Source organism: Pelophylax lessonae (assembly GCF_965119305.1).
Source record: "Pelophylax lessonae genome assembly, chromosome: 4".
In the NCBI taxonomy this organism is placed as follows: Eukaryota; Metazoa; Chordata; class Amphibia; order Anura; family Ranidae; genus Pelophylax; species Pelophylax lessonae.
Genome location: NC_138771.1, coordinates 577,257,253 through 577,282,349, shown reverse-complemented (window position 1 = coordinate 577,282,349; position 25,097 = coordinate 577,257,253). Strand labels below are relative to the sequence as shown.

At 41.1% G+C, this 25,097-nt stretch overlaps 1 protein-coding gene across 1 annotated transcript in view; it reads left to right on the top strand.

The window, feature by feature from the left end:
- The window catches only part of RASAL3 (RAS protein activator like 3), a gene marked incomplete at its 3' end in the record, with an annotated part of 97,155 nt that overhangs the window by 33,364 nt on the left and 38,694 nt on the right, over positions 1-25,097 (top strand). The window contains exons 5-12 of the mRNA XM_082253710.1: positions 1,519-1,592; positions 6,400-6,520; positions 7,985-8,083; positions 8,181-8,705; positions 8,829-8,973; positions 15,195-15,339; positions 20,722-20,958; positions 24,451-24,652. Of these exons, the coding sequence (XP_082109836.1) occupies positions 1,519-1,592; positions 6,400-6,520; positions 7,985-8,083; positions 8,181-8,705; positions 8,829-8,973; positions 15,195-15,339; positions 20,722-20,958; positions 24,451-24,652 (1,548 nt within the window). The remainder of the gene's footprint in view (positions 1-1,518; positions 1,593-6,399; positions 6,521-7,984; positions 8,084-8,180; positions 8,706-8,828; positions 8,974-15,194; positions 15,340-20,721; positions 20,959-24,450; positions 24,653-25,097) is intronic.

Sequence of the window (25,097 nt, the reverse complement as noted above, 5' to 3'; positions counted from 1 at the left end):
TATGTAATTTTGTGCAGCTGGACTGCCGTGCCGCAGTATATATGTGGTGGGTGGTCCGGAACTGGTTAAAAACAGGTATGATTCTGTGATGGACATCACTGCATGGGCCCAGGAATACTTCCAGAAATCGCTGTCTGTGAACACAGTTTGTGATGCCATCCAAAAATTCAAGGTAAAGTTCTATCTTGCATAAAAACAGCCATAACTGAACATGATCCAGAAACGCCAACATCTTCTTTGGGCCAAAGCTCATTTAAAATGGTCTTTTGCAAAGTGGAAAACTGTTCTGTAGTCAGATGAATCAAAATTTGACATGCTTTTTGGCAACCATGGGTGCCACGTCCTCCAGACTAAAGAGGAGAGGGACTTTCTGGCTTGTTATAAGCACTCAGTTCAAAAGCCTGAAAGCTATATCCGGGTTTTAAAGCAGCATATGCTCCAATTCAAACAACATCTTTTTCAGGGAAGGCCTTGCATATTTCAGCAAGACAATGCTAAACTACATACTGCATCTATGACAACAGGGCTTTGTAGTAAAAGAGTCCAGGTGTTTAACTGGCCTGCCTGCAATCCCAACCTTTCACCAATTGGAATCATTTGGCGCATCTTGAAATAAAAAATACAATGAAAACCCAGGACTGTTGAGCAGTTAGAATTCTATAACAAGCAAGAATGGAATAACTTTCTTCTCTCAAAACTCCAGCAACCAGTCTCCTCAGTTCCCAGACATTTACAGAGTGTTGTTAAAAGAAGAAGGGATGCTACACCGTGGTAAACATGGCCCTGTCCAAACTTTTTGAGAGATTTGTTGCTGCCACCAATTAAAAAACTTCCTTATTTTTTTCTTAAAATGGTACATCTTTTCATTTTAAACCTTTGGTATGTTTTCTATTTTCTATTGTGAATAAAATATGGGTTTATGTGTTGATGGAGAGTCTATGTAGATTTCACACAGTGTCCCAAGGTTTTCAGAACTAGGGTTGTATAAGCTGCAACCTGCAAGAAAAGTGAAACTCCTCATAAGCAAGCAGCGATCAATCAGAACATCTTGAACTATTGCTGTATATTACAATTCTGGTTTGACTAAATACTTAACAGCATAGCTCCCATCTGTCTCTCATTCGGAAGGACTGTCCCTCGTGCAGCCTCAGTTGTCCCTCTTTTTGGTCTGATTGGTAAATCTCTATTCAAAATTTATTATTTCACTACCAAAAATGTTAAGCCATACTAAACCTTTTATCTAGCCTCTATATCGCTGCATTTGTAAATTTGGAAAGGCAATATAAAAGAAAAATAAGGGTAAAAAGGCACTTGTGTGGTTTAACTAATCATTTTCTGCATATTAGATCTTTGTGATGCGTGTAATCAGGGCCATGGCAGGGCCTACATACTTCATGCTTAACGATGTCCCTCTTTATCATTCCAGAAGGTTGGGAGGTATGCCCAACAGCAGTCCTCTCTCTTACACTTGTCTTGTGTTGTTTTAGTAGTAATTTACTTTTTACTCTACTTTGGAAGGGGTTGATTTTGAAAAGGAAAAAGAAGCAGAACAAGAAAAAAACAGGTTCTTCACCACTTCAACCAGATGAGAGGTAATCAGTAAACATTATAACACTAAACTTAGTGGCCTATATTTCTAAAGGGCAACTTACCAACAACAGAGGCATCCGTTTTGTACATAGTTGTACACAGTTGCTTCTGTGTTTACTACTATACATTATATTTAAACCTAATAAAAAATGTATACATTCCAGCTTACCAGTCCTTAGTTGTGGTGGATGCTTTATGTTTTATTTTTCAGGTGAAGAACATTTTTGCAAGTACAGAAATATACACTATATTACTAAAGTATTGGGAAGCCTGCCTTTACATGCACATGAACTTTAACCACTTTAGGACTGCTCACAGTAATATTACTGCGGCAGAGTGGCTCGTTATCGTCTGACGACGTAGTACTACGTCGTCAGACACTCCCCCTTCTGGGCGGCGCTTGCGCGCCGCCGGAGGCTCGCTCCCGCTGTTTTCATTCACAGCGGGAGTCGGGCCAGGGGAGGAGCAGCGGCGATCGCTGCTGCTCTTACCCGATTGTCGGGGATCGAGTCTGGAGATCCGCCCGCTGTGTGTAAACACAGCGGGCGGATCTCCATAGTGACAGGAAGTGACAGATCGGAGTGTTCAGCATAGCTGGACATCCGATCTGTCCATGACTCACTCAGTCACCTCCCCCCCTACACGTCAGTAAGCACCAGGCATACATTAACCCCTCCCTCTCCAATAAAATTAACCCCTTCCCTGCCAGTGTCATTTTTACAGTAACAGTGCATATATATAGCACTGATTACTGCAGTAATGTCACTGGTACCCCCAAAAGTGTCAAAAATGTCAGTCAAGGGTCCGATCTGTCCGCCGCAATGTCGCAGTCCCGCAAAAAAAATCGCAGATCGCCGCCATTACGCGTTAAAAAAAAAACACCAAAAATGACAGAAATCTTTCCCTTTGTTAGTAAACGCAATAACTTTTGCGCAAACCAATCAAAATACGCTTATTGCGATTTTTTTTACCAAACATAGGTAGCAGAAAACAAATTGGCCAAAAATTTTTTAAAAAATTGGTTTTTACATCTTTTTTGGGGGGAATTTCATATAAAAAAATGTTAAAAATATTGTTATTTTTTCAAAATAAACGCTCTTTTTTTGTTTATAGCGCAAAAAGTAAAAATCGCACAGGTGATCAAATACCACCAAAAGAAAGCTCTGTTTGTGGGAAAAAAAGGAAGTAAATTTTGTTTGGGTACGGCGTCGCACGACCGCACAATTGTCAGTTGAAGTCGCACAGCGCCGAATCGCAAAAAGTGGCCTGGACGGAAGACAGCAAAATCCTCCGGTGGTAAAGTGGTTAATGGCACATCAGTCTTAGTCCGTAGGGTTCAATATTGAGTTGGCCCACCCTTTGCAGCTATAACAGCTTCAACTCTTCAGGGAAGGCTGTCCACAAGGTTTAGGAGTGTGTTTATGGGAATGTTTGACTATTCTTCCAGAAGCGCATTTGTGAGGTCAGGCACTGATATTGCATGAGAAGGCCTGGCTCGCAGTCTCCGCTCTAATTCATCCCAAAGGTATTCTATCAGGTTGAGGTCAGGAATCTGTACAGGGCAGTCAAGTTCCTCCACCCCAAACTCGCTCATCCATGTCTTTATGGACCTTGCTTTGTGCACTGGTGCGCAGTGATGTCTGAACATGAAGGGGCCATCTCCAAACTGGTCCCACAAAGTTGGGAGCATGAAATTGTCCAAAATATCTTGATATGCTGATGCCTTAAGAGTTCCCTTCACTGGAACTAAGGGGCCAAGTCCAACCCTTGAAAAACAATCCCACACCCTAACCCCCCCTCCACCAAATGATTTAGACAAGTGCACAAAGCAAGGTCCATAAAGACACGGATTAGCGAGTTTGGGGTGGAGGAACTCGACCGGCCTCTACAGAGTCCTGACCTCAACCCAATAGAACACTTTTGGGATGAATTAGAGTGGAGACTGCGAGCCAGGCCTTCTCGTCCAACATTCAAATAGGCCTTCATCGTCAAACATTCCCATAGCCACACTCCTAAACCTTGTGGACAGCCTTCCCGGAAGAGTTGAAGCTGTTATAGCTGCAAAGGGTGGGCCAACCAAATATTGAACCCTACGGACTAAGACTGGGATGTCATTAAAATGTATGTGCATGTAAAGGCAGGTGTCCCAATACTTTTGATACTATAGTGTACCTTTTGGTCTTTCCCGAAATCCAGTGTCTTGTAACTTGTGCACTAAAATCTCAAACAATGTTATTAGCCTTGCCAGTTATTGTCTATGAACTGCAAATTTCCCTAACCTTTATGTAATGCAGTTAAGGAGAGAAGAAGGTGTTTACAGTGCCAATCAGGAGAGTAACCTAGGGTGAAAGCGTTACTCCTCTGTAGATACCATCTGGTGAGTGAGCATTGTCATATTGGGCAGGAAGTGTGTTACTGACAGCACCACAAGGTAAAAATAAAGTAAAAAAAAAAAGCCTGCAAAATGTAATATAGCCACCACATCTAAGGATCAGTAAGCTACAATATATTACAATACTGTTGAAATAAAATAAATAGGAGCTGTTTTATTTGCCTAAATATATGTATAGTATTGTGAATCATTTTGTTATTATGTGTGAGATGGCTGCATAGCAAATACAAAGTAACACACCATAAATCCTAAGAGGCCAATGGTCTTTCAGATTATATACAATTGTCTCACCTCCAGCCAGTATTAGTGAACATTACATCACCAAAGATGCCCATCATGGCATGAGCCTCTGGTAAACCCACCTTAATAAATGTCCATCAGACACTCCGACTGTAAGCCTGACTTCAAGTTTAGCTGGCATGTGGTAACAAAACATATCATAGTTACATAACTAGTAAGGTTGAATACCATCTGGTGAGTGAGCATTGTCATATTGGGCAGGAAGTGTATTACTGACAGCACCAAAAGGTGAAAATAAAGTAAAAAAAAAAAAAAAGTGTGTGTGTTTAAGTCACTACCAATATCCATATCCCTGTACATTGTGTTTTTTTGGAAAGACATTTAAAAGTTTTTTTTATTTATCTACTCTACCTGCTGACACCAATAGTCATGAAAGGGTGTGAAACATCTATACAGCTCTAACAGTTAAGAAACCTTTACATAGTTTAAAGTGATCGTAAAGTCTTGTTTTGTTTTTTTTAAATAACAAACATGTTATATTTACCTGCTCTGTGCTGTGAATTTGCACAGAGCAGCCCAGATCCTCCTCCATTCGGGTCCCTCTTCACTGCTCCTAGCCCCTCCCTCCTGTCGAGTGCCCCCACAGCAAGTAGTTTGCTAGGGGGGCACCCAAGCCGAGCTGCAGCTCTGTGTGTCCATTCAGACATGGAGTTGTGGTTCGGCACACCTACTCTCTCCTGATTGGCTAACTGACTTTGATTGACAGTAGCGAGAGCCAATGACATCGCTGCTGTTTCTCAGCCAATCAGGAGGGAGAGTCCCGGGTGGCCAAGAGACTAATGGACATTGCTGGATAGAGACAGGACTCATGTAAGTATTAAGGGGGCTGAGGAGAGCTGCTGCACCCAAAAGGTTTTTTAAAGATAAAAAAAAACTTCTGCCTTTACAACCCCTTTAAGATTTAATCACTTCTCATCTAACTTCACTGTGTGGCTGCGTGTCTTCTTTAGGGACCAAAGATTAAATAGTTTACTGCCAACGATGCAGTCAATATTTAAATATTTGTAAATTGTAGCATATCCCTTCTTAAGCATCTTTTCTCCAGGGAGAATGAGTTTAAAGTGGTTGTAAAGTCAGAAGGTTTTTTTTTTATCTTAATGCATTCTATGTATTAAGATAAAAATCCTTCTGTATGCAGCAGCCCCTTCAGCCCTACTAATACTTACCTGAGCCCCATCTCTATCCAGCAATGTTGTAGGAGACTATTGGCTGGCTGAGATACTCCCTGCTAACAATGTCAACAATTCTGTGTTTTTCTGTCAGATTGGGGTGTTATGTGTACATTCATGAGGAAGAAGAATGAACTTAAATTATTTTAGCAAATGGCTGCAATATAACAAAGAGTGAAAAATTTAAGGGGGTCTGAATACTTTCCGTACCCACTGTACGATCATCTAGGAGTAGGGTGGAAAAGCCAATGTTATACTGTGAAACAAGTGTTTTTTAATGTCAATACATTATGGAGCTATAAATAGGCCATGCATGGCACTAATGCGTTGTACTTTTAATACTTTGTGAATAAATTTGTATAATTTTAATAGTGGTGTATATTATTATATGCATATTGTTAGTTGTTAGGCACTCGTAAAGTCCAATTTCTAGTGTATTCTTTTGTTCATAAACAGCACTCTTGTTGAGGGTTTATGATAGGTCCAGTGGCTCCTACTATCCCCCCCCAGCATTGGAAGGTTACAGGGAAATGGGGGAGGGGGGGGGGCAGAGGACAAAAGATTTTAACTAAGAGAGCAATCACCAGCACAAGGGACAATTCTCATCCAATGTAAGTACACGTCTTGTGCTAAATAGTGCTGACTTTGCAAAGACATAAATTATGTGTAAAGAACATTAAAAGAAATAGTATAAAACTAGATTTTTTTTTGGCATATAATTGAAGAATTAAAGTCAGCACAACTTCATCTTATTCGGTAAATTCACTTGGCAAAGATTTAAAGATTGAAAAGTGAATGTGCTCTACTTATTTTGTAGATCAACCCTATTATGTCCCAGTTATGGTACAATAAAAACCAGCCAAAGAGAGTGAAGTGTGCCAAATGGCAGGAAATTGTGTAGTTTGAAAAATGAGGAGATGATAATAAATTCTCTTTTGTTTAATCCAGGAGTTTGCATGGGTCGCATGAATCACTGGGTTGTGTGGAAATTCTTGATCTGAATAATGAGAAAGATGTGGTTATACGGGCTCTACATAGCAGTATTCTGGGGGAGCAATTCTGCTTTGAGGTGAATATAACAAGATCTCATTTTAGGGGTGTTTTTCTTTTATCTGGTAATACAACATTGAAATTGTTGAAAATTTTTGAAAATTGTTGAAAAATTGAAATTGTTGAAAAAAAGTTGAAATTGTGACAGCCAACCAGAAAGTTAAATAACATTCAAAGGCTCCTGTGTGGCAATCTAAACAAGTCTCCAATCCATTAACTATGTTTTTCTTAGGCCCCATACATTAAAACAAAAGTGTCTTATATCTCCCTTGTGTTAGCCAAATTGTCCTTTATTTGTGTCTCACATGCTTCCCCTCCCAGAGACTACAGCCAAAAATGTGCGGATCCTAGCAGCACAGTCAGTTCTAAAAAGAACTGTATAGGGGTACATGGTCAGCTGCTGATTTAAAGGTCAAAAGCTGATAGCCACAGCCCCTGAAACCTCTCCCCATCCCACTGTTGTGCAAACAGCCACAGCCTACATGAAGGACAATGCTGCTGTGACTTCTGGTGCAGTGCAGCAGCATTGTCCCCACATCCCTGTAAGCAGCAAGAGGTGGACTTCACAGGCTGGATCGACAGGTACGTGCAGGACTTTGTAGGAGGACTAAAATAAAGCTGGTCATATACTGTTTTTGTTCAGCCTGCAGGTTAAGAGCACAGATGGATGAATTCCGGGGGGCTACTGTATGCTGACAGGTGCTACCACCAGCTGTCAATACCTAAACAGCAGCTGCATCGGGCAATGACTGAAATTTGCACAGTGTATAGCAAGCTTAAGTGGAAGGTCATAGTTTTATTTTAAAGTTGGGAGATGATTAAAGGTTAATAACTGTCTGTTTGCAAAATGTTATTTCTATAATGCATGGTTCTCCAAAATTTCTAAACAATGGGCCAGTTTACTGTCCTTCAGAATTTAGGGGAGCTGGACTGTGACAGTGGAAGTGGAAAATGCCCCAGCATCAGTGGGAGTTAAATAATTGCATAGTGCCTGTAGTCAGTAAAAGGAGGAATAGTGCACCATCTTTGGTAATAGTGGAAGGAATAGTACCTAATTGTTTATATCAGTGGGAGGAATTATGCCCCATTTCTGGTGTCAGTGGGAGGAATAGTGAACCATCATTGGTGTCAGTGGAAGAAAAAAATGCCCCATTGCTGGTGTCATTGAGAGCAAAGGTGACCCACTGTTGGTGTCAGTGGGAGGAATAGTGCCCCAAGGGCTAGATAAAGGGAAAGAAAAGGGCAGAATTTGGCCCACAGGCCGCAGTTTGGAGACCACAGCTATAGTGGAACTTACGCAATAGACCTTAATTATCAAAGTGTGTAAAACAAGCATTATCTATTGCCCATAAAAGCTAGGTTCATTCTTTTATTTTCAAACCTAGACTGACAATGCAAAAGGTTACACTAAGAAACACAAACTAGTTTACTTTAAGCATCATAATAAATAAGACAATGACTAACAATCCTACACGTCTCATAGGTCATCACCTCCAAATGCAGTCGCTGTTTTGGATGTTCATCTGTTCTAGAGCGAGACCGATGGATTGAAAATCTTCGCAGAATTGTGCAACCAGATAAGGTAAGCAAGTATATCAGAGTTTATTCAACCATCACCCGAGTGTTTTAATAGTAATTTGTCAGGTTCATAAACCCATTTATATTTTTGCTTTGCCTAGGATAATTTTGAGCGTGAAGAGTCTTCTCTCAGTCTGTGGATCCATGAAGCCAAAGGTCTTCCCAATTCAGGTCCTGGCTCTCGTGCCCTTTACTTCTGTGAGGTCCATCTTGATGGCTCTCTTTATGGCCGAACCTCAAGCAAAGCACCTGAGTCTGGCGTGGTATTCTGGGGAGAGAGCTTTAACTTAAAAGACTTGCCCTCTTCTTCAGGCCATGTTGCTCTGCATCTTCTTCGAGAAGGGAAAGAAGCCACTGGTGTGGGAACTGTAACACTGGCTTTGGAAGGAATGAGGGAAGGGGTTGAGAGATGGGTGCCTCTTGGTGGAGAGGTGACACTCAGACTACGAGGAAGGTACAGGAAGCTTTGTGTTCTTCCCTTGGTGCAGTACAAGGAATTTGCAGAGTATCTTACCTGGAAGTACCTTAAGCTAAGCCGAGCAATGGAGCCCATTCTGAGTGCACGGGAGAAAGAAGAGCTTGGAAGATCATTGATCTACGTCCTGCAGAGTACTGGTCAGGCCAAGGTGAGATCTAAACTTTTCTAAATTTAAAATAAAATGATATGCTATCCATTTCCATACTTAACATGAGCATGTATAGGATCATCACTGGATGTGACTTTTCTTTTCCTGTGCACTGTTTTGCAGGAGTTCCTGGTGGATCTCGGTACAGCTGAGCTCACGCGTTATGACTTCCAAGAATCATTAATGTTCCGTGAAAACACTATTGTCACCAAGGCCATTGAAGAGTACATGAAAATGGTGGGACAGACGTACCTCCAGGAGACCCTTGGTGCGAAGAATGAAAGCCCTTACTAGGCTACACACATTAAAATAAAGCAGGTCTTATGAAATGGGGAATAGAGCTCAATTTTGTAGTAGTCAGGGCCAGAATGATTTGCTAACAGAAGAAAGAGCTCAGCTTATAGGAAGTCTTATTTCAGGTAAAATAATGACACATTCAGCAAGTTTAACCATAAAAAAAAAACTTGCATCTTCAGGACCCTTAACTGCTAATTGGTTCAGTGTAAGATAAAAAAAAAAATCTGTTATGAAGAAAGCTTCGGGCTCCTTCACAAAAATAATTAAAAGTCAGCAGCTACAAATACTGTAGCTGCTGACTTTATTATTAAGACACTTACATATCCACTAATCCAGCGGTGTCTTCTCCCGAGCCAATTTTACAATCAGTTATTGGTGCCGCAATCTTAGCTAAGTAAAACCATCTGTGAAGCCTTGCAGTTTCACAGCCAGTTCCCTACTGCACATGCGCAAAGCACGCTGCACTTTGTGAATAGCCGGGTGGCGAAGGAAGGAGGAAGGGGCAAAACTTCCAGCTTAGTTCGGCGCGGCAAAGTCAGCTAAAAGTGAGAGCGGGTACCTGTCAAACCAAGTACCCGCTCCCCCTCCTCAAAATGTGCCAAATGTGGCAGCGGAGGGGGGGAGGAGTGGGTGGAGCTCCGCTTTAAAAGGGAAAAACAAAAAACATTTCCAGATTCCCAAAAGCAAACTGATAAGCCTTTTGGATCAGCCAATTATGTTTCTCCATTAATATTGGGACATCAACACAATTCTAATCTTTTTGGCTCTATACACCACCACAATGGATTTGAAATGAAACAAACAAGATGTGCTTTAACTGCAGACTTTCAGCTTTAATTCAGGGTATTTACACCCAAAGCAGGTGAAAGGTGTAGGAATTACAACAGTTTGTATATGTGCCTTCCACTTTTTAAGGGACCAAAAGTAATGGGACAATTGGCTGCTCAGCTGTTCCATGGCCAGGTGTGTGTTATTCCCTCATTATCCCATTTACAAACAGCAGATAAAAGGTCCAGAGTTAATTTCAAGTGTGTTATTTTCATTTGGAATAGGTTGCTGTCAACTCTCAATATGAGATCCAAAGAGCTGTCCCTATCAGTGAAGCAAGCCATCATTAGGCTGAAAAAAAACAAAACAAACCCATCAGAGAGATAGCAAAAACATTAGGTGTGGCCAAATCAACTGTTTGGAACATCCTTAAAAAGAAAGAACGCCCCAGTGAGCTCAGCAATGCCAAAAGACCCAGAAGACCACGGAAAACAACTGTGGTGGATGACCGAAGAATTCTTTCCCTGGAGAAGAAAACACCTTTCACAACAGTTGGTCAGATCAAGAACACTCTCCAGGAGGTAGGTGTATGTGTGTCAAAGTCAACAATCAAGAGAAGACTTCACCAGAGTGAATACAGAGGGTTCACCACAAGATGTAAACCATTGGTGAGCCTCAAAAACAGGAAGGCCAGATTAGAGTTTGCCAAACAACATCTAAAAAAGCCTTCACAGTTCTGAAACAACATCCTATGGACAGATGAGACCAAGATCAACTTGTACCAGAGTGATGGGAAGAGAAGAGTATGGAGAAGGAAAGGAACTGCTCATGAGCCAAAGCATACCATCTCATCAGTGAAGCATGGTGGTGGTAGTGTCATGGTGTGGGCATGTATGGCTGCCAATGGAACTGGTTCTCTTGTATTTATTGATGATGTGACTGCTGACAAAAGCAGCAGGATGAATTCTGAAGTGTTTCGGGCAATATTATCTGCTCATATTCAGCCAAATGCTTCAGAACTCATTGGACGGTGCTTCACAGTGCAGATGGACAATGACCCGAAGCATACTGCGAAAGCAACCAAAGAGTTTTTTAAGGGAAAGAAGTAGAATGTTATGCAATGGCCAAGTCAATCACCTGACTTGAATCCGATTGAGCATGCATTTCACTTGCCGAAGACAAAACTGAATGGAAAATGCCCCAAGAACAAGCAGGAACTGAAGACAGTTGCAGTAGAGGCCTGGAAGAGCATCACCAGGGATGAAACCCAGCGTCTGGTGATGTCTATGCGTTCCAGACTTCAGGTTGTAATTGACTGCAAAGGATTTGCAACCAAGTATTAAAAAGTGAAAGTTTAATTTATGATTGTTAATCAGTCCCATTACTTTTGGACCCTTAAAAAGTTTGAGGCACATATACAAACTGTTGTAATTCCTACACCGTTCACCTGATTTGGATGTAAATACCCTCAAATTAAAGCTGAGAGTCTGCAATTAAGGCCCCTTTCACACTTGTGTGACTTGTCATGCGATTTGGGACTGCAAAATCGCATGACATGTCGTTCTCCATTATTTCCAATGAGTACCATTCATATCTGTGCGACTTGAAGTCGCACCGACTTCAAAGTAGTCCCTGTACTACTTTGGCACGATTTTGAAGCGTTTTAAGGCCAAAGACATTCAAGCCCAGTCAAACTCGCATCAAAATCGCACCAACAAAGTCGCGGCAAAATCGCAGTAAAATTGCGTGACTTTGAAGTCGCATAAGTGTGAAAGGGGCCTAAAGCACATCTTGTTTGTTTCATTTCAAATCCATTGTGGTGGTGTATATAGCCAAAAAGATTAGAACTGTGTCGATGTCCCAATATTTATGGACCTGACTGTATGCGTCTTAAAAAAAAAAAAAAATCTTGCCAGCCTAAAGGCTCGTACACACTAAAAGAAAATAGGGAGAGAATTTTTGATCTAAAGAACTTTTGTAGGATTTTTGTATAGTGTGTACACAACTTTCTACAGCCGATTCTGACCTTCTGAACGAAAATTTCTGAAGGGACAAGCTCCAAAATGTTTCTCGTACGGGAAAAGAACAAACGATTTTCGCTTAATGTGTACCGTTTTTGTACAATTTTTATATGGGAAAAAATCAGAAATGAAAGATTGCGCATGATCATAAACAATAAATAACAACAAAAAAGCCTTTGTCCTACAAGAATTTTCATACGAATTTGCTGTGAAACAACGAGGAAAATCGGACAATCGTTTGCCTGATTTTCCTATAGTGTGTACACCACTTTAGAAACTGCAGACTGACATTGCATGAGGCTATTAAAGCGGAACTCAACTCCATCTAAGCACCACAAACTGAAAACACTATTTAATTATTTTTTAATATTCAAAGCAAACACACCTGTCCATCTATGTCTCCATACCTTATTTTGTTGAGAAATTACTTTGAAAAACACCCCCTAACATTTCTAGCCCCAGCCATCTTCAATACCGTAAAGGAATATAATTAATGTAGCATCTACTTCCCAGAATCCATCTGCCCTTAGCTCAGGCATGCATGCAGGAGGGTGTGCTTAGCTATGAAAGCTCCTCCTCCTCTTCTCCATGTGAAAGAAAAAAATGCCCATGAAGACTCCTGGGATGTATGACATATTTTGGCTTAGACTAGAAACCAGGAAGCAACTGAAGAAATGTAAAAAAAAAGTTTGAAACAAGTAAATAAATTATACCTTTCTACCTTTACCATCCCACCTCTGCACTTTGTCCAACCAAAGAATGTTTTGCATTAATTCGGTAGATGCAAGGCATTCTCTGACTGGCGCCATTGCCAAGCAGCCAAACTCCTGTGTTCAGAATTCATCAGGCTAGCGGCACAGCATGGAACCCAGAGGCAAGTGGAGATCACTGTCGTAGCAGTGTCTACTTCCATGATTTCCAGCTTCCATGGGGGATCTGCCAGGTATGGTATGTACATAGTTACATTGGTCCCATGTACCAGTGTGCCAATGTAACTATGTATAAAATATCCATACATGTAATTCCTCTTTAAATATTGTTTTTCCCAAAAAAATTTAAAATGACAGTTATGTATGTCTATGAATTTTCTAATTTACACAGATCATGATATATCTTGTAGTAGTTTGTCACATTCAACTGGACTTGTCCTGTAACGCTGATACCATTTCCTAGCTCATCCAAGACACTTCTTCAGTTTTATTGAGTGTGAAGAACACACCGCCTATCCTTTTCTTGGACAAAAACATCTGTCTTTCTATGATGATTTGATCAAGGTATAAGTGCTACCTATGGGGATATAAATGATGGGGTATTCTCTTGACACTCAGAACTGAAGAAGTGCCTTGGTCAAGCTACAGAACATCTTCAACATTACATTACAGTTGCATGTGTTTAACTACTACCAAATACAGTTCTGTAGTTATTATTATGTGAATGGTTTTGTCCTTTTTTAATTATAGTTATATTTAAATATCATATTATTATAATATGTTGCTTTGAGCAGCTTTATTAATCCCAAGCCCAGGGCCGTCTTTAACACAGGGCAAAAGGGGCAGCTGCCCTGGGCCCAGTCATAGTTGTGGGGCCCAAAGCAGCTGCCCTTAGAGCCCCCACTGCCAGCAAATAGTTCATAAGTGAATTTTAGTGGGCCCAAGAAAATGTTTGCCCAGGGTCCAATCAATATTTAAGACAGCTCTGCCCAAGCCAATAATAAAGAATCTATAAAAAATAGGAATGATGTTTAGTTCAGGTTTTTGCAAACTCATGGGTGTAAACCTAGGGTTGCCACCTGTCCAGGATTCACTCGGACAGTTCGAGTTTTTAATCATGCATCCGAGTTTCAGACCACCTGAATCCCGAACACATTATTTACATTGGACTATGGCTTCCAAGCAGGGTTGCTAGCTGCAGTTTTCTAAGCCAAGAATGTCTGTTACACTCTCTTTCACACTGCCCAAAGCTAGCACTAACAGTTCCCCCTCCCCCCACACACACACTCAGACAGGAGAGGAGAGAGGAGTTGATCTGCCCTTCCAGGCGCTGTGCCTCAGAAAAGAAGAGTGGGGGTGAAACATTTAAAGCCCAGCAGCCACAGATACATCTGGATGAGAGGTACTGACTGCCAAGGGGTGAGTGAGCTTACCAACCATCCCTATCTGTGACTGATGTCTCCCCCGTTTCCCCTTCTCTCTCCTGCTTCTGAGTGAGTACACTAAGATAAATCAGCGTTCTCAGAGCCCCCTTACATCAGGGTTCCCCTTTACGCCAAAGGCCACAGTATTCCTCCTTACACCAGAGTCCTCTCCATACATCAGAGTCCTCAGTGTTCCCCCTTAAATCAGGGTTCCCAGAGCATCCGTTATGTCAGAGTCCCCAGAGTTCTACCTTACATCAAAGTCTGCAGAGTCCCCCCTTACAATGTAAGGGAACTATGTGAGTTCAGATGTAAAAGGGAAACTCTGTGGATTCAGATATAAAAGAGGAATTCTGTGGACTCTGATGTAAGGGGGGACTCTTGTGATTAATGTCATATGATTAGAAATGTTATTTAATAACAAAATATAGTAGTGCATAGTTAATATTATAAAAATAAAAAAATCCGGGGCCACTAAAGTGTTTGGGTTTGACTTGAAGAAAAGGTGGCAACGATCAAGTTCAGGTTGTTTATTTTTATTGATTTTCTCATTATGTTTGAACCATATCAATGTTAAAACCTAACTCCAGGCACAATTTCATTCTGTGGTGTACATGTAGCCTTAAAAGCCCATGTGGCTGCTATGGGGCCCAGGATGGGAGGAGGCCTTACTAGGGAGTTTGTGGAGGCAACAAATGCAGAAAATCAGTGTGCTTGTAAAAATAAAATAGATCTAGTACTGTGCCAATAACCTCAATCTTCTGAAGTCCCTATTCTAGAAGAACTGACAGCCAGATGCACAGAAAGCCTTCAGGATCATGCTGTAGTCACAGATCTCACCTGTTTCCACAAGCTGTGAGAAAATGTATTGCCTTTGGAGATTCTAGTAATCCTGGCCAGATCTCTGATAATCACTCAATACAGATCTGCATTTATTTCTGTCTTTTAAATTTGCCTAGAACCTGGAGATTTCCCAAATTTGTCCAGGCTAACAGTAAAACAGCACCCTAGTTCCGAATATCAGTTTTTTTCCCTGATACACAGAAACATTTTTTTCCAAGGGGTCATTTAAATAGTAATTGATAGCTAAATAAAGGTTCCCTTTGAGTAAAAAAAAAAAAAATTGATTTTCATCTGGTGAATTAATTAAGTATAAAATATTCCTCTAGTTTTTTTGTTGCTTCTTACTTTGCTTGCATTTAGTAAATGTATTATCACACATGAAAAATATGTCCTAAGATAATAAATAGGAATCTGTTTTGTCCCTAGGCCCTTTTGTCTCTCGCATATATGCCTCAACAGACAGTCATGAAGTTGATCCCCTGCGCTGTTCCCCAGAAGAGCTAACTGAGAACAAGGAACATCTGTGGCAAAGCTGTGAGGAGGCTGTGCAGAGTATTTTAGAGTCACAAGGGTACGTTCCATCATTGTCCCTCTCTCACGGTAGAGATGGACCTCATCCTAAAGAGGGTTAGAATATCCATGTGAGGACTCAGGCTAGAAATGTAGATTCAAACTTGCCCTGCAAAATGATTGAGAATGACAATTTGCATAGAAAATGCACCAAGCGTTGGATACAGTTTTATGTTAGTTATGGGTTGATTGAAGTACTGGGAACCCTGTCTTGTTTTCACAGCTATCAGGGTAGAGACTTCCTTTCACTTATTGTCATGGTGACAATCCTTTCACCAAAAAGTAATGAAGGAAAAATCCCCAATAGGGACTGCTTTTGAAGATTTTCCCTTGCTTCCTGATTTATAAGTCATTGTCAGTGAGGGAAAATGCGCTGACAAAGCCCCTGATGTCAATGTGACACTAAACTCTGGTAAAAAACAAAAAACCTCTTACTGCAAAAAAGTACCTTCTATTCTACTCAGCCTTCTCCAAATCTCCAAATTCATTATTTTTCTTTTTTTGCTTCTGTGATCCAACGTCTTGCTAGAGGGTTTTAGGTGGGGTGCAGTGCAGTGTGGTGGAAATAACAAACTCAGTCCCAGTGCAAAGAAAGAACTTGTATTGAAAAAATGCAAAGTGAGTTCACAAATAACCCAGTGGGAAGACAGTCCAACCGAAAACACTCTCAGTTCCAACAGCATGTAGAGAGTAGAATGCTCTGACTGCGTCTGTTGAGAGGGGGAAAATGCGGACTGGCAGAGGAGTTGCAAGCCCTAAGCTTTCTTTCCTCTTCAGGAACCTTTCCCTGCCACTAGTTCTGTCCCTACTCTACCAACTCACAATTGCGCCCCAAACCTGGGAGCCAGGGCCTTAAAAAGCCTCTTCCTGATCCAGGATGGCCATCAGAGTCCATGGGGAGGCAGCATTCAGTGGGTTAGTTTCCCCAGTGACCCAGGAAACCACAGAGGAACCCTGTTCCTCTTAACTTTCTCTCCAATTGTAGTGCCACTGCAAAAGAGCACCACCTGCAATATAGAAAGTGGACTGCACCTGCCTAGAGAGTGGTTATGTTTGTTATGTGCATTGGTATGACACTTAGACTCCGCACCTCAGGTGAACCTGTGTCCTTATCAGAGTACTTACCTTAGTGTCCATCCGGCATCCAGCTCTACTACCGCGGCCTTTCATCCGGTGAGAGTTCTCTCTATTAGTCAGGCTCCACCTGCCATCCTGACAGTGTCCATGCACACATATTTTGAAGTTTATCAGCAGGGGAGTTTATGGGCTGTTGTCTAAATGCCCTAAAATAGCGCTCAAGAGAAGTTCTTCTGACCACAAAAACCACTGAACACTGAAAAACATGCATAAACATGCTTTTATCAACATTTTATACATTGCAGAACTGAATGTAAGCTGGTGTCATTTTACAAAAATGTCCAAAAACGCTGACGCTAAAAACTGTGCATAAACGTGATTAAAAAAAACGCTGTTAAAAAATGTTTTTAAAGCAGCAGTTTTCTGCTGGCAATCTGATGTCCAGAAAGACTCTTTTGAACGTCCTGTGTGCATGGAGCCTAAAGGTGTATTGGGAAAGGTATGTCTTTTTGCTGATGATACTAAGGCATGTAATAAGGTTGATATCCCTGGATGTGTCTGTAACAAGGAACATGATTTGGCATTGCTGGAAGATTGGTCAAAGTAGTGCAGCCTGCAGTTCAATGTTTCTAAATGTAAAAAATGTAACTAGAGAAAAAGAATAGTACAACATTTGGGTACAGTGTTTGCCAGCACTACAGAGAAAAAAGATTTAGGGGTACTTATTTCAGATGATTTCAAAATGAGCAAACAGTGTGACCAGGTAGTGGGAAAGGAAAAAGCGAATAGAATTCTCAGATGCATCACTAGAGTGATCACCAGCAGGAGGAAGGAGGTTCTGATTCCCCTATATAGATCTTAAGTGAGACCTCATTTAGAATACTGTGTCCGTCACACACTCCACTTGAGTACTTCCATCAGTATACCGCTTCCTCCAGTCTGAACATAGATATCAGGTATTATAGCCGCCTAGTGCAACCAAGAACTAGACAGGACTAGTTTATCTGCAAAACTGGAACTTTCTATTGAACAAGAATACAGGCTTTTTATACATTACACACCCAGTTGAGGCTGATCAAATTATCATATGCAAACGCAACTGTATACAGAAGTATAATGAACACTATAAAAATTAGGTTAATTAAACTAGCCACCTGGACAATCAGGGATATCATTCCAGGTCAGACTTGCTGGCCTCAAGCTCACAAAGTACAAAACACATTATTACACGTATAAACACATCCCCCAATAGTTTGCTAGCAGACAATAGATACGTTATTTAGCACAATTAACAATGCAAACAGTGATCTCCCCCTCCTCAGACTAGTAGGCAACATATTATAGCAGGAGACCAAATAAACACATTATAGCAGGGGACCCCAGTGGTTTAAATGGATTACATTAACATCTACAGTCACTGCTGGTTTCAGGCATACAGGCTTCAAATGTGGATTTGGAACCTCCAGTTCCCAGAATCTGTGTGTTGTGGGGAGACATGAACTTAAATCAGAAACAAGACCCCTCCACGGATCCCCCAGGCATTCACCTTCCAAAGAGTAGTGTTCCCTTAAATGCCAGGGCCCATAGTCAGTGGGTAAGAGGCTTGCTCCTAGTTCTCTCCAAAAGCCTCTGTCCCGGCTAGGCCTGTCACAACCTCATTTAGAATACTGTGTCCAGGTCTGGAGACCCCACATACAGAAAGATATTGATAAGATAGAACAAGTCCAGAGACAGGTAACAAAAATGTTAAAGGTGTTCGGGATAAAAAAAAAATCAAAAGTGACTTCAAGAACCTAATATGTACAGTCTGGAGGAAAGAAGGGAAAAGGGAGACCTGATTGAAACCTTTAAATACATCAAGGGGGTGAATAAGGTTCAGGAGGGCATTTTTTTCAATAACAAACCAAAATCAAGAACAGGGAGACATGACCTCAAACTAACTGGAGGAAAGTTCAAAACTATTAATAGAGAGTATTATTTTACTGAAAGGGTATTTGATGCTTGATATAAACTACCAGCAGAGGTATTGAGACAGTCAACGGTAAATGGCTTCAAACATGTCCGGGACAAACATAGATACAGTCAGGTCCATAAATATTGGGACATCAACACAATTCTAATCTTTTTGGCTCTATACACCACCACAATGGATGATTTGAAATGAAACAAACAAGATGTGCTTTAACTGCAGACTTTCAGCTTTAATTTGAGGGTATTTACATCCAAATCAGGTAAAAGGTGTAGGAATTAAAACAGTTTGTATATGTGCCTCACAACTTTTTAAGGGACCAAAAGTATCGGGACAATTGGCTGCTCAGCTGCTCCATGGCCAGGTGTGTGTTATTGCCTCATTATCCCATTTATAAGGAGCAGATAAAAAGTCCAGAGTTCATTTCAAATGTGCTATTTTCATTTGGAATCTGTTGCTGTCAACTCTCAATATGAGATCCAAAAAGCTGTCACTATCAGTGAAGCAAACCATCATTAGGCTGAAAAAACAAAACAAACCAATCAGAGAGATAGCAAAAACATGAGGTGTGGCCAAATCAACTGTTTGGAACATCCTTAAAAAGTAAGAATGCACCAGTGAGCTCAGCAACACCAAAAGACCCGGAAGACCACGGAAAACAACTGTGGTGGATGACCGAAGAATTCTTTCCCTGGTGAAGAAAACAACTTTCACAACAGTTGGCCAGATCAAGAACACTCTCCAGGAGGTAGATGTATGTGTGTCAAAGTCATCAATCAAGAGAAGATTTCACCACACCAGAGTGAATACAGAGGGTTCACCACAAGATGTAAACCATTACTAAGCCTCAAAAACAGGAAGGCCAGATTAGAGTTTGCCAAACAACATCTAAAAAAGCCTGCACAGTTCTGGAACAACATCCTATGGACAGATGAGACCAAGATCAACTTGTACCAGAGTGATGGGAAGAGAAGAGTATGGAAAAGGAAAGGAACTGCTCATGATCCAAAGCATACCACCTCATCAGTGAAGCATGGTGGTGGTAGTGTCATGGCGTGGGCATGTATGGCTGCCAATGGAACTGGTTCTCTTGTATTTATTGATGATGTGACTGCTGACAAAAGCAGCAGGATGAATTCTGAAGTGTTTCTGGCAATATTATCTGCTCATATTCAACCAAGTGTTTCAGAACTCATTGGACGCACTTCACAGTGCAGATACACAATGACCCGAAGCATACTGTGAAAGCAACCAAAGAGTTTTTTAAGGGAAAGAAGTGGAATGTTATGCAATGGCCAAGTCAATCACCTGACCTGAATCCGATTGAGCATGCATTTCACTTGCCGAAGACAAAACTGAAGGGAAAATGCCCCAAGAACAAGCAGGAACTGAAGACAGCTGCAGTAGAAGCCTGGCAGAGCATCACTAGTGATGAAACCCAGCGTCTGGTGATGTCTATGGGTTCCAGACTTCAGGCTGTAATTGACTGCAAAGGATTTGCAACCAAGTATTAAAAAGTGAAAGTTTGATTAATGATTGTCAATCTGTCCCATTACTTTTGGTCCCTTAAAAAGTGGGAGGCACATATACAAACTGTTGTAATTCCTACACCGTTCACCTTATTTGGATGTAAATACCCTCAAATTAAAGCTGAAAGTCTGCAGTTAAAGCACATCTTGTTTGTTTCATTTCAAATCCATTGTGGTGGTGTATAGAGCCAAAACAATTAGAATTGTGTTGATGTCCCAATATTTATGGACCTGACTGTATATACTCAGACAATAAAGTTAACGAAAAGAAAACAAAAAAAAAAACAAAAAAAGCTAATGGCCAGACTCAATTGACTACTCAGTCTTTTTTCTGCTGTCACTTTTCTATGTTTCAAAGTTTTTCTCCATAGTCCCGATGTATGTATGAACATAGCCACCCTCTCTTGCTCACTGTCAGATAAACAAAGGACTATGCGATTTGTAGTGTGAAAAAGGCAGTGCACATGACTGCAACTAATGTGCACTGCTTGTTCCTAAAAAAAGGAAGTAAGGGGGAAAAGGCAGACGGAGGAAGTTACAAGGAGGCAGAAAAATACAGTTAGGAACAATTTCATAAAAAATAGGTTACAGGGCCATTAAGTAGTGGAGGAGTATGGATTATTTTTGGAGAGTAAGTACATTGTTTAGTGTCAATTAATGTAATGAGAACAGTTTGGGCTAGACATACTTTAATACCTGAGTAAAGTGGAATTATTTCCCCTCTTTTTTAACATTCTCTTTCCACCTTTCTGTTATTTAAGCTAGTAAAAACCATTTATTCTGTCTCTCTTTTTTCTTCTAATTATAGGTCTTTTCCTCCAGAGCTACTGGCTGTTTTCTCAAGCTGGCAGGAGAAATTAACTATGTGGGACAGACCAGAGTTGGGCTCTCAGATGGTCAGCGCTTGCCTATTCTTGCGGTTCCTGTGTCCTGCTATCCTCTCCCCAGGTTTATTCCACCTCTCTCCTGAACACCCCAACCCTCTTGCTGCACGTGCTTTGACCCTAGTAGCCAAAGTCCTCCAAAATCTTGCAAACTTTACAAGGTGAGAATCCAGAATTAGCACATCATGCCTCACTTCATGCAACTTTTGTAAGTAAACTATTTTTTGTGAATCTTTTGCAAAATGTCTTTCCTGAGGATTCTTCCAGTAACAGCACTTTCTATTTCAGGGTGACAACAGTAAGCCATTGCCTTGCAATTAACATTAGCGCTGACAATCTGTTGTGCAAGCTCTTTCATTTGACCATTGGTCTGTCTGATAGGTCTATGTACCCATTAATGGGAATTTCAAATATAATCTCCTAGAATTTGTATGTTTTACATGTTAGGGCATCTCTGCATTAACCTTTGTTAGATATGGATGAGGTAGAAAAGGGTTTACACTCGAAGGCAAAACTATAGTTACACTTTTGATTTACCTTTCTCATTAGTAATGCGATGCCAAGCCCTATCCTCTTCCATTAGTGTTTTTTTTAAATTTGCAAACATGTTATACTTACCTGCTTTGTGCAATGGTTTTGCACAGGGTAGCCCTGATCCTCCTCTTCTGGGGTCCCGATCCAGCGCTCTTGGCTCCTCCTCCCCCTGAGTGCCCCCATAGCAAGCTGCTTCTCGAGTAGCGCTTCACAGAGTGCCTCACCCCAATACCTGTTCCCTCCTCACTGGCTGTGATTGACAGCAGCAGGAGCCAATACTCTCACTTCTGTCTCTGGGTCAATGAGGAGGTAGCAAGTGGAGAGAGCTGCTGCTCTCTAGCACAGCGCTAGATCAAGATTGGGCTCAGGTAGGTATGGGGGGGAGGGGGCTAAGGTGGAACTGCATGCAGAAGGTTTTTTACCTTAGTGCATTGAATGCATTTAGGTAAAAAAATAACCTTGAGCCTTTACAACCACTTTAAACTCTCAACTAGAAGAACTGCAGTGGGTAGTAGAGGCAATGGAATGTGATTTCATTATGAGTAGCATGACATTGTGCCAAAAAGAGGTTGGGCCTAATCTGGACTTGAAGAGAAGTCATGACCATGTGTATAGCCTGGGCATAAGATCTAAGCGGCTCCACAGGGATTGTGTTGAAGACAAACACAAGTGCTTACATGCACCACACTGTGGGGAAAATTTACTAAGGCCATAGGCTGACCATACATGTTCTTTAGATTTACCAAAAAACATATAATATGAGGTTAATACTAAAAAAAATGTAATTAGGCAGGCCTTTGCACTACATAGTTGAAAGTAAATTCAAAGAAAAGTTGAACATGTTTGGCCAGCCTAAAACTGGAGAATGTAAAATCTGGTGCAGTTCTGCATAGAAACCAATCTGCTTCCAGGTTTTATTCTCAAAGAATAACTGAACAAGCTGAAGTTAGAAGCTGATTGGCTACCATGCACAGCTGCACCAGATTTTGCACTCTCCAGTTTTAGTAAACCAACCCCCATGATTTTTCTTCAGCAACATTATTACCCTAGACACATTGAAAACCAAGTCAAGCTCACTTTAGGCTCCATTCACACCTTGGCATTCTGGATTCCGATTCCCGAATTTCCTCAATTGCCGAATCACCGCAAAACACTGGCTGCACTTGCAATTCTGTTAATTTCAATGGCACCCCAATCTCGCTGCGATTTTGCCGTGATTGTAGGACGACAAATCACGGGACAAATCATGGAAAAATTGCACAAACTGAATCACGGGATACCTGTCGCCCAAAAGATGTTCCGGAATATCTTTTGGGAGACAAGAGTCCTGCGATTCTATTTGCGCGATTGTTGGCCGAGGTCAATGTAGGCTTTTCAAGGTCAATATAGGCTTTTTAAACAGAAAACTCTTGATATCTGTAGTAACTTAGTTTACCAAGAAGTTAGAAAGAACAAACAGCTTACTGTGATAGCCGAACATAATAAAAAAGGAACGGATAAGCTCTTCCAGGATCTGTACTTATTGTAGGCTAGGACCAGAGCTTTTTTGGTTTCGGCTGCAGTAGATTAATTTGACAAATCATTAACATGTTCCTGACACTTGGTAGAGCTAAAGAAGCTTCTAGGAGGAATGGTGAAACAATTTCAAAATGACAATACAAGTCCAGCTGAATGTGACTACCTTCTACTAGCTATAGCTACTAGCTATCGCATGATCTGGATACCTGAGAATCTTTAGGGACAACATAAATATAAGATTGTCTTTTTTAGCAGTTTTACTGACTTTAAAATCTAATCAGAAATAACAGTCACTTAAAAAAAGAAGACTAATATCATAGTATGTTAGCTTTGTGAATTAAATGGTTTTGGGCTGAGTTATTACAAGAAGTTTAGAATTTTCCATTACAATTTGATCATTTAGGTGAATATTCTCAGCTCCTTTAGTAAATTATCACAAATGTGTTGATGAAGAGATATATATATATATATTAAAACACGGTGCATGAATTTCTTGTAATATTTGGTGTTTCCAGATCAGAAGTGGAATTCCAGGCAAGACCTCAATTTGTTCAATGATGTATTTAATCAAAATGAATGAACTATATTTTAAACATTTCTAGTATAACTACCTAAAATCTTTAAAATGTGCTTCCATAATGTCTTTGACACAAGAAATCAGACTGAGGAGAGGGAGTGCCAATACTGTGGGGCAAATGGTCTCTATGTCATTGCATGGTTTAGAGGCAGGTAATAATGAATAGCAGTGTTTATAACAAGAGGTGTAACCAGAACCTTCAGGGCCCCGGTGCAAGAAACCATGAAGGGCCCCCCAGGCCCCTGGCCGGGGCCCTTCCCTTCAAGCCTCAGACTCTTCCCACTGATCCTGGGGCCCTTTACTCTTGTTGTGGGGCCCTTTATTACAGTCCTGCAGCGGGACACTTTCACAAGTTCTGCAGTGGGCCCCCTTCCTGCCATCTTGGGGCCTCCCCATGGTGGTGGAATGCCAGGGCCCGGTCGCATGTGTGACCTTTGCGATCCTGGAAGTTCACCCACTGGTGTCAGTAGTTTTTATTTTTTGGTATTTTAATTAAATTATTTTTTATCATTTTTTTTTTATTTTTTTACAATGTCACTGACTATGACTCTGTCCATTCAGAAAAGGAAAGAGCTGGTAAATTACATATTTACCGACCCCCTTCCTGGTTCTCTATCGTGACACATCATCTGCAGCAGCCGGAAGGAGAGGAAAGGAAGGACAGAGTGGGGGGGGCAGCACAGTAAGGGGGGGGGGACCAGGGGAGCACACAGGGGCCCAGAGACAGCAGAACACAAGTGAACTGGATAGGAGGAGTAGCAGGGGTAGCATACAGAGGAACCAATCTCCTCCATTTTCCTCCTGCAACTACAGGAGGAAAAAGGAGGACAGTGATTTCTCTACATGCTGTCACCGCTGCCCCTCCTATCCAGGTGTACACAGAAGCCACATAGGCCCCCTGGAGCATGGGGCCCCATTGCAATTGCAACCCCTGAAACCCCTGTAGTTACGCCCCTGTTTATAACTATATCTTTAACACCCACAATTTGACTATCATTCTGTTCCTATATGTTGCACTCCACAGGTTCGGAGAAAAGGAAGACTACATGGCTTTTATGAATGGCTTCTTGGAGCAGTATTGGGATGGGATGTCTGTCTTCCTACAGACAGTCACAGATCCAGACAGTGAGGTGTCACCAGTCGGTTATGAGGGCAGTATTGATCTGGCCTATGAACTTGCTACACTCCACTTCATGCTGTGTGGTATCTTCAAAGGAGTCCATCAGGTATATATTCAAATATTTTGAATATTATTGTTAAATACAGCATAGTAGCCTACATTCATTACATATGACCGTGCATATGATATGATACATTTTTTTTGTTCCTTCTGTGGTCTCATTACTATTATATGCCTGCAATAAAGCCCAAATGAAGTTTCACATGTTTTATTTACCTTTAAAATCCTGCATATTATGGTTTGAACTGATTTTCCCCTGGCAATGGATTAAAGTATATTCTTCCTGCTCTCCAACTCCAGTGCTCTATGCTTGCAAAGTAACAGCCACACCCCCCAATTCATAGGTTAACTATGGACTGCATTGGACAGTGTTGTCAAACTCTTGAGCCTCTTCATTCATATTTCGACACACTTTCAAACTGCTAAAATAGGGAAATGGAGACGAGTCTATGAGAATTGAGGTAGTTAATGCAACTGTGCTGATTTACTAA